The sequence below is a fragment of the Durio zibethinus genome, chromosome 21 (assembly GCF_047325235.1).
Source record: "Durio zibethinus cultivar Kanyao isolate XHJ-2024 chromosome 21, ASM4732523v1, whole genome shotgun sequence".
NCBI lineage: Eukaryota > Viridiplantae > Streptophyta > Magnoliopsida > Malvales > Malvaceae > Durio > Durio zibethinus.
The window spans coordinates 21,690,760-21,700,365 of NC_143182.1; the positions used below are offsets into that span (position 1 = coordinate 21,690,760).

At 30.6% G+C, this 9,606-nt stretch overlaps 2 protein-coding genes across 3 annotated transcripts; one reads left to right on the forward strand and one right to left on the reverse strand.

The window, feature by feature from the left end:
* The first annotated feature begins 2,429 nt into the window (after positions 1-2,429).
* Positions 2,430-5,030, forward strand: LOC111306324 (uncharacterized). Its single transcript, XM_022904222.2, has 7 exons — positions 2,430-2,586; positions 2,743-2,926; positions 3,029-3,079; positions 3,768-4,012; positions 4,363-4,488; positions 4,579-4,641; positions 4,719-5,030. The coding sequence occupies exons 2-7, from the start codon at positions 2,749-2,751 to the stop codon at positions 4,776-4,778; spliced, it is 723 nt and encodes a 240-aa protein (XP_022759957.2). The 5' UTR covers positions 2,430-2,586; positions 2,743-2,748; the 3' UTR covers positions 4,779-5,030.
* Positions 5,031-5,833: 803 nt separating this feature from the next.
* On the reverse strand, positions 5,834-8,761 carry LOC111305775 (histone chaperone ASF1B-like). 2 transcript variants are annotated; one of them, XM_022903561.2, is made up of 4 exons: positions 7,518-8,323; positions 7,286-7,433; positions 6,629-6,744; positions 5,834-6,532 (listed from the first exon to the last, which is right to left on the reverse strand). In XM_022903561.2, exons 2-4 carry the CDS (start codon positions 7,308-7,310, stop codon positions 6,188-6,190), a joined length of 486 nt encoding a protein of 161 aa, XP_022759296.2. In that variant the 5' UTR covers positions 7,311-7,433; positions 7,518-8,323; the 3' UTR covers positions 5,834-6,187. The 2 variants fall into 2 exon arrangements, with proteins under 2 accessions (XP_022759296.2, XP_022759294.2); XM_022903559.2 differs by lacking the exons at positions 7,286-7,433; positions 7,518-8,323 and adding an exon at positions 8,368-8,761.
* Between the last annotated feature and the right edge of the window lie 845 nt (positions 8,762-9,606).

The following is a 9,606-nucleotide window of genomic DNA, read 5'->3' on the forward strand; positions in this document are numbered from 1 at the left end:
AGTCAAAATTTAATGGTTTCAGATTGATTTTTCATCCTTATTAATATGTATTTAGTATTATAAAATTGAGATGGATTATTTAAGTTGTTATCCTTCTATCCTTCTAAAAATCCCACTTTGTGATTTAGTTGTAGTAAATGACAGTTGAGAAAGGATTGGTGATGCTTAATGAGTTATAAGATCAATTAACATATTATATTTGTCATTTAATTATTATCCTCTCGTCTAACAATGCAACATGCTACGTTGTTCAAACCGTTTCTTCCTCTACCAAATTGCCAACCAAAGACAGGCTGCCACATCTGAATTAATCTGATTTATCATTCCCGAGGCATCCCATTCACCTGATGAACATGGTGAGGGAAATGAGGATGTTATTTGGTGTAGGTAACAAAGGTTACTTGTTACCAATGAACGGTTAGTTCAAGCAATAAAATTAGTGTATCTCTTTCTTTGTTGTTAAGGTACATTTAAATTGATTAAAAAAGTAAAAAATCCAAACACAAAAAAAAATTGGAATCAATACAATCAAACTTAAAATCCGCGCCCCCCCCCCCCCCCCCCCCCCGAAAAAAAAAAAAAAGAAACCAAAACGATTCAAATTCAAAAAAAAACTTTAATATTCAAAAAAATATAAATAGAAGTAACTTAAATCTTAAATATGCAGCATCTAAAAATAAAACTCGCTCATTTACCGTATCTTATCGTACGTAAATCTTATTTAATCTTTATCGTTTCAGTTCAACTATCATAGCAACCTTATTATAAATTCAATTTTATAATTACATGGTAAAACATAAAAATTAGCTTGAGTGGGTTAAAAATACATTAAAAAAATTTTAAATAGCCCTTTCCCTCATTTTCTTGATAACCAAACACGTGCACTTCTAATCAGCCCAGATAAAAAGATCAAATCAACCACTCAATGACAATATTTAAGCATCCAATCTTTGAGTAATACTCTTTGAAAGTTAAAAAATGCGCAAACTAGATTACATCAAGTTAAAAGGAATTTCGAAAATAATATTAAAAAAATCTGTTCACCTTTCTTCTCTAATTTATTAATCGATGCAAGAACTAGAGATAACAACAAGTTAGATTAAAACGAATTTTTTATTTATCTTGATCTCAAATCGACTGTATATAATAAATATTCAAACTTGACACAATTTAATATTCAAATATTATTTTTACACCTAATTTGACTCGATTTATATATGTATAAAATCATAATTAATTTGATCCAATTCGAAATTAATAAAAAATCTTTAATATAAAATATTATTTTTTAAAACGAATTTATTTAAAACCTAACTTAACTCTAACTTTAAAAAAAAAAACCCCGAATTTGATTTTCAAAAATAAAAAAATAATAATTTTATAAAATCAAATCATATTAAAACCCAATGCATTCAGATTGTATTGCCAATCCCAGCAAGAACTCGTAACGATTAGGTTACTTGCACTCAATCTAGTCACCGACTATCAAATTAGGACTAATTTTTTGCATCCACTCTAGCCATCGTCGAACTTTGGCTAGATCTCCTTTCTACCTTTCTCTTCTTCTTTTTCTTTTATTTTTTCCAATCTACTTTTCTACTCTCTCCTCGACTTCTAACTCTTCCAAAATTCTTAGTATCCACAAAAAAAATACCAATCATTAGCCACAGAGCTTCCCACCATTTTGTCACCTGAGCTAGCACTACAAGAAGAACAACGACAAAAGCAAAGAGGACAAAGTTAGCTTCACTAAACTTGATTTTGTCACTAATAATCCTTCCAGCCACAACGCCATTCAACTCCCTGAAACTCTCATTCAGTATGACAATGTGAGCCAAATACTTTATGACGAAGTTGTGAATTCCATAGAACTTAAGCGCATAATGCCCTTTCAACTAAATTTAATACTAAATTAAAGGTAAAAAGATTAAAAAAGTCATTAAATTAAAATTTAATAATCATTCAAATTCTTATTATTTTTTTACAATCAATTAAATTTTCAAATATTTATTTTAATCAATTAGAATATTTTTAGAGGAAAAATGGTTAACTATTTTTATCCAATTGAAAGCCTAATTAAATAAAAATAAATTTATAAAGATTTAATTGAATGAAAATAAATATTTAAGAATTTAATTGATTTAAAATAAAAGAATCATAACTTAATTAATGACAATAAAATATCAACAACTTAAATGATTATTGAATTTTTATTTAAGAATTTTTTTTAATCTTTATGTCTAAGTTTAAAACTGATGATATGTTATATAAAATATTAAAATTTATATATTTATAACATATTTAATACGAAAATTATATGTCACTGATTTAGATTATTCTATATTAAACAAATAGAGAGACATAAAAATCTGTTTTTCATGGCCCATTGGTCATTAAAGATTAAAGGATGGAAGGAAGATCTAAGGCCCAACCCAAAGTTCACGTTTCCTGTTTGACTGTTTCTTCTTTTGTGATACCTCGACCTAAAACCCTACCGCGTTCTCTCTCCGTCTCTGGCTTTGTCTCTGGCTCTGGCTCTAGCTCACGCTTTACTCCTCCTCTGCGACAGGCCATCACGAACTCTTCGTAAGCATTCTCATTCATTTGAATTGAGAAGATTTTGACACTCCCTTAGTTTTAAAATCTTCTTTATTTTTCCATATAATTGAGTGATTTCAAACACTTTCAGTGTAAATTGATAACCCTTTATTTGATTCTTCTGATGGTTTCAAAAACTTTCAGTGTAAAATGATAAAGAGACGGTTCTATAAGTTTGAACACGGGGATAAAGATAATGTGTCAGATTCATCTTCATCGTCTTCGGACTCCGAACTTGAATTGGAAGCCGCAGAAGAATCAGAATCAGAATCAGAAGAAGTTGTTGCTCAAGTAAAACAAAATGATCAGACTTGCTCCACATCTTCAGGTTAGTTACTTAAGTTTGACCAAAGGTTGTTTTTTTTTTTTTACAGTTATTTTTTACTCCTAATGTTACTGATTTACATATCATATGATTGTTTGCTTTCAGGATATGAGAGTGAGGATAGTTCTGCAAATGAAGTTGGTGTTGACTCAACAGGTATATTTTTTTTTACATACAAAAGGAAACTGCAGTTTGCGCACAGGGGAATAAGTTGCAGATGTTGAGATTTACATAAATTGAATTGAGAAAGTTAATAATGTAGTAATTTACATGAAAAGAAAGATGGATTTATGAGTTTTGCATGTATACAACAAGAAGAAACTAAGCTTTATATCACATATCACATAATTCAGGGGATCAACTGAATGAAAGGCCAAAAAAGGGAATTATGTTAGGTCATAATTTTTTTTTTTTTTTTTTACAATATACATGCAAAACTCTTATCAGTCAAACCTGATGAGAGTTTTGCATGTATATTGTTAAAAAAAAAAAAAAAAAAAAAAAAACCTGTTGTGATTTTCATGTCTAGTCCATTTGTAAAACTTGTCCTGTTTCTGGTGTACTTGGGAAGGGAATGCATAACAATCTCATCCTTCATAAAACAAGCTTCTTAGGCTTTAACATTTTTATGTAATTCCAAATTGATTTATCTTTCTCTGTTATATTTAAGGTATTTATAAGTAGGAACGGTAGTTAAGTTATCTCATATGCTTAGTCATTATATTATTAGCATTTACATGTCATGATTATCATTTAGACAGTATGTAAGTTTGACATGCATTTTTTTGTGTTGATTCCAGAAACATGCCCCCTTTTTTGTGGTTAACATGATGTGGCATGTCAGGTTTTATAGATGATGATAATGATGAAAGTGAAGATGATAGACAAATATTTGTCAACAATAAGTTACCTAGTAAACATGGTGCTCAAGTGCCGGAGACAAAATCACACACCCCAACCAAAGAAGAATCATTGCCAGATGATTTCCCTGCCTGTATACTGAAATGTAAATCGGTTTTTAAGTGCAAGTTATGCCCGAGAATTGTCTGTTTGAATGAGGAGACTGTAAGGGCTCACTTTAAATCCAAGGTAAGATAGCTGACTTGTTTTCTCTTTTATAACATCATACTCAATAACTGCATCAACAATTGAGAAACCATATGCCAATCTTCAATCCAATCCTGAAAACATTTAGACTTGTAAAAAATTTCAATATGGTAATTGTCGACCTTTTAATTGAGGAAATGATAAGATATTATATTTGGCACTTCACACTTTCGCCATTTATATGTGGTGCCTACATGTCAATTGATGGTTACAGGCATAATTTTTACGTAACGCTTGCCAATTGATCAGGATAAAAGGAATACGAGTTTGCGAGTTTGGTTTTATATAGGGTCTCTGATGTTGATCTAAAAAAACTTCCCTTACCATTGTAGAGGCATGCTCGATCAGAGAAATTATTCAAGGAAGGTAGACTGAAGACTGTGCTCAAAAGTGATGGGGAAATTGAGAATCAAGAGACTGCTGCAGAAACACATGCCCCAATTGATGCTGTTGCACAGGTTGGTTGGTCTGAAATTTGAAGTTTTTTGTAGATTGAAGATTGAATATCCATGTAGGAAATTAAGTTCCACTCTATTGTCCTGTACTAGGATAAACCGAAAAAGAAACATAAAGGAGGACGTCATCGATCAGGGAAGGGTTCAAAAAGGAAGGTAACAGAAATTTAAGTTTTCATGCATTTCTTTAGTTTAAGTTAAAGCCTATACTAATTCCCTAACATGAACCGCAGATAACAAGGGAAGAAAAGCAGTCTACTAAAAATGGAGCCAAAAGGGGGCGTAAGAATTAGAAATGAACGCTGTTAAAAAGAATAAATCAGCGAGCAATGTAACAAAGTGTTTGCCTTGAGTTTTGTGGAACAGTGATATGCAATTTAACCTCATTAAATCCTTTTAAGTTTTAGATTTTCCATATGTTTTTTTTTTTTTTAAATATTGGCATCACAGTTCTCTTTCAATTTCATTCATCTTCGTTTGGGATTGTTTTTAAGACTTACTGAGCTCATCACAGTTATTTAAGGAGATTGGCATTTTGGTTCTGATTGCTGTTTGCATTTCCTGCACTATTCATGAATTTTGAAAACATATACTTAGGATTTGTTCACATGAACGGTAAGATTAATTTTTATCAAATTGAAAACAATGGTAAATGTAAGATTGATTATTTTAGTGATGAGATTAAAATTATTGAGAGATGTGTTTGGATTAAAAATAATGATGATAAAAAGATAAATTATAATAAAAAAAATCACGACATTATATTAAAAATTATATATAATAAAAATTTTAAATTATTTAATATTTATAAATTTTATTTATTATATAAAATTTGTTAATAAATAATAAATTTTATTTAAATTATTTTAGTAATGTATTATGTAATGAAATTTATTTATTATATTAAATTAACAAAACTATTTCACAATTTCAATATAAAAAATAAAATAAAAAGAAGAAAAAATAATTTGTTAAGTATGTTTTCTGTGTAATTATATAATTCAAGGGATTAAAATAAAAAATTTATGGATTGGTCATCATTTGGATTCAAAAGTTGCGGCTGATACATCCTTTTATAGCAGCTGCACCCTAAGTGGCTGTAATCCAAAGACACCCCCAGTAGTTAATAATTAAAATAAAAATCAGTCCGAATTTTTCAGATGCATCTGTAGTGTAAAACTGCATTTAAGATATATTTTACTGTAAATGTTATGATTTGTAATTTACTAATTGCATTTTGGTTTTCGGAAAGTTAATAGTAAATAAAAAATTAAATCATCAGTCAAATGTACTTTCCACTTGGGATGAAAAAATATAGTGGGAGAAAGTAAAATAATAGATCATGAAATCAGATGAAATCCATTTTTATTGCCAAATTTTCAGGTTGATACTGGCAACAATCTGTACCAAAAAAACCACAATGCCTGTAAAAGCAAGGGAGAAAAGGCAATGTTTAAGATGGTAAAGCCCAAAGCAAATGAAACTAAAATTCCTTCAGAAGTAGTGCCTAAGGCAAATCATCTGAGTGAAACAGTTATTCTGAACATACAAAAACAGCCAAAAACAATCCAGCATTTCTGAACTATTATCCTTAAGCATCTTCATCCAATTGTCAAAATGTGGTTCAGATATGGAGTTTAATCCCCAGAAGAATTACCAGGCCATCTATCTTAAGTACCAGCAATGTCTGCAAGTTGAAAATTTAAGGTTCCTCCTCTTTTTGATTTGGTGTAGCAGGAAGTTCCTCATTTCCGTCATTTTCAACAGGGTTATCAGCTGGAGGGGGTTCTTCATTTCCACCACTCTCAGGGTGGAAATTTATGGGGAACTTTGTCACCCTGGGCTTATCAGATAGAATATTTCTTTGGACTTTCTCAATCAAGACCTTGGGGGGAGGTTCCTCTCTAAGCTGCTCATCATCATAATCGTTGTTAACATAGTAACCCACTCGCACAAATTCTTGGCCAAGATACGAACAAGTCAAGAGAAGCACCGTCACACCTATAATGTCCTCTTCACGAATCCTTGATGGGTCCGGTGGGTCCGCCTGCAACATATTCAAGGACAAAGGTAAGAAGTTAAAACAGATACATCAAATCCATAAATCATAAACAACTAAAAATTAGTAGTCAGCAGAAATTGCCTGTAATACAAATCGGTAATTTCCAACATTAACAGGTCCAACAAGTACACTTTCCAGTAGTTGATCATAAGTCTCATCTTCCGCAGATCCCACATAGATAAGTTTCCATTCTAAATCTGCAGCCATTAAAACATGAATACATTTTAACCTCGAAAAAAGATGTGAAGAAAACAAAAGGTTAGCAAAACTCAGCTCAGTAGTCAGAGATGGATATTTAGTCATTATATTTTGTCACAAAAAGATGTGAAGACAACAAAAACTCTTTATGCTTACGACCCCCAACCCCAAAAAAAGTGTCATAAACAGTATTCTAACTAGACTTAAAAACAATGAGGGAAAAACTGCCAGGCCGTGAGAAACAACATGAGTGATCTAGTGCAGATAAACTTGCAATAATCTTTTATATTTTAGCAATCAAGGTTGATGATGTGGGTCTACATTATAATAATGAGTCAAAGCATATACGAGACAGCAAATGTTTAGTGGCTAAACAACGGAGATAACAGTGAAACTGCCACAATCTTGCTTCTCTTGAAACAGAAGATAAGTGAACAATGAAAGTCTCAAACTGACATCTCCATTAGTTCAGTAAGTGTCAGAAGACTCCTAAAAAGAACTCAGAAAGAAAGTTAATATAACATTGTAATTTATTGATACATGACATGACTTTCTGCCATAACATATCCGGGAAAATTAAACCGATTTGATTCTCAAAAGACAGATCCCTCTATTCCTTTCAGAGTAGGAGCAACAATTAAATACGAACTCCATATATCTCTCACCAGCAATAGGGCCAACCATCTTCCTGCACTGACATATTATGAATTGGGAAGAAATTAATAAATCCCAGAAACCATAAATGAATTGTAGTAGGCTCAAAAGGGTTCACCTTAAGGCCAATTTTATGAATCTTCATTTTCCTGAAGTACCCATTGAAACACATACCAACCCTCAAAGTGGATGTGTTTGGAATTCAAACCCTCCAAATGTAACAAAAGACTTGGAAAAGCTAGAACGAAACCATGTTAGACACATATCCTTGTCCAAAATTCAACTTCCAAGTCCAAGCAACATGCATTAAATTATTCCTGGCTAGAGCATACAATAGCAGGTCTCTTAGCTGAAAGGCTGCTCTTCTACACATATAATAGGCCTTCCCCCATTTCTTTATTCTAGAAACTTCAGAATGCTTCTGTATATGATGTTTATGAGCAACCCATTCTGCAACTTTAGTCAATCCCCTAGGCTCTTGCTTAGGTTGTCTCCAATATCCAGATATGCATCCCTAGAATTCTAAAATCTTGTGCCTGAGTCCTTAAGTGTATTCTTATAGGCTGATATGGCAAATCAAACAGCCTAAACATTAACTTGTTGTTTAAATTAAGCATACAAAAACCGAAACGTAACTGACTAAAAGTAAATCTACTTTACAACTTAAGACAGGTTTCTTCTTTCTTTTCTTCTTCAAAAACAAGAAAAGTTAAACAAAAGCCGAAGCATTCTTGCAAGCAAAGTTCAAGTTATGCCTAAACCAAACCCTAACTTTCTTCAATAACATTGAAAAGCCTAAACCCACAATTACACCCCCAATTAACTAATAACCTCATTCAAGTATCCTAAATCATTTTCTTTTCCCACCATTTCTCATTAAACAAAAACAAAAACAAAATCTATAGCCTTAAACACAAATTAAACCCTAACAAAATAAAGCATTAAAACCAACAAACAATAAAAGGCACCGTCTTTAAGAGGAGTCAAACACTCGTAGGAGATCTCGAACTGAAATGGAGTCAAGAACGATGCTGGATTATCCAAAACGGCGACGTTTGTAATGTTGACGGCACTCATTGTCTCGAGTCAAAAAAAATTACAGTACTTTCTTGCCGATTAATCCAAAACCTAGCTTCTCGAACCCTCATCGAACTCCAAATAAAACCCTAAAGCAAAAAAAAAAAAAAAAAAAAAAACCGAACCGAGTCCAGAAGAAACAGAAGCTAAAAGAAAATCAACGACGAAAAGAAGTGATCTTAGGAAAAGGAAACTTTGGGATTTTTTTATCTAGGTTTTCGAATTAGAAAGAAAATCATATTCAAATTGGAATAGAGGGAGTTTGGGGAAAAATCATAAAAGAGTTCTTTTCTTTTGGCCGTGGATAATGTTTTAATATGGGGAACCGGAGAAACTGGGAGGTTGTACGAAGGTTTACCGGTTATAGCCGGTTGTGGAATTTGGCGGGAGACTGGAGGGTATGAAAAATAAGGAAAGCTGAGAAAAGAACAGTGATTATTTCGATTTTTATTTTCTTTTTAAAAATTTCCCAAAAGAACCTTTGAAAATACCATTGAATTAAAATAATGAATTTAATGGACTAAAATAATGATTTATTTTTTCTTAAAATAAATATCTCTTTTTTTTGTTATTTTTATTATTTTAAAACACTTAAACACATAAATAGCATTTGATGTCATTTTCAAAATCATCACGATGAATTAATTCTTATGAAAATAAAATCACAAGGTAATTGATCATAATAATCTTAAATTATCATATTTGATATAATATTATAATTCATTAATGCTTTTAAATTATAATATTTGAAATTATATAAAAAAATAAATAATATAGTACAAAATATCTAAAATAATCCTAATCAAAAGTAAAATATTTAATAATTGAATCAATAATTTATAAAAAAGTTAAACATTATTTTATTAAAAAATACAAAGTATAAATTAATTTTGATAAAAAATAATTTTATAAAAAATTATTAAATAAATTTATTTTTTTTAGTCAATGCAAATTTATAACATGAAATTTTTTTTTAGAATAAGTGATTAAAAAACTTTTTTTTTTAATTTTTAATGGCCAATTTATTAAGGTAATGTTAATAATATTTACGTGAGAGTAAATTAGTCAAAAAATATTACTTAAATTATTTTTTCATAGTAATAAAACTTTTTCATCATCTCCAATGCAAT

What these genes read in the sequence shown, in the direction of transcription:
- LOC111306324 (XM_022904222.2), top strand. Translation starts at nt 2,749, where the DNA reads ATGATAAAGAGACGGTTCTATAAGTTTGAACACGGGGATAAAGATAAT. An exon ending in GACTTGCTCCACATCTTCAG is followed by an intron (nt 2,927 to 3,028) that starts GTTAGTTACTTA and finishes GTTTGCTTTCAG; the next exon opens with GATATGAGAGTGAGGATAGT. An exon ending in GGGCTCACTTTAAATCCAAG is followed by an intron (nt 4,013 to 4,362) that starts GTAAGATAGCTG and finishes TTACCATTGTAG; the next exon opens with AGGCATGCTCGATCAGAGAA.
- LOC111305775 (XM_022903559.2), bottom strand. Translation starts at nt 8,476, where the DNA reads ATGAGTGCCGTCAACATTACAAACGTCGCCGTTTTGGATAATCCAGCA. An exon ending in TTTGACTCCTCTTAAAGACG is followed by an intron (nt 6,745 to 8,367) that starts GTGCCTTTTATT and finishes TAATGGCTGCAG; the next exon opens with ATTTAGAATGGAAACTTATC. An exon ending in ATTACCGATTTGTATTACAG is followed by an intron (nt 6,533 to 6,628) that starts GCAATTTCTGCT and finishes AATATGTTGCAG; the next exon opens with GCGGACCCACCGGACCCATC.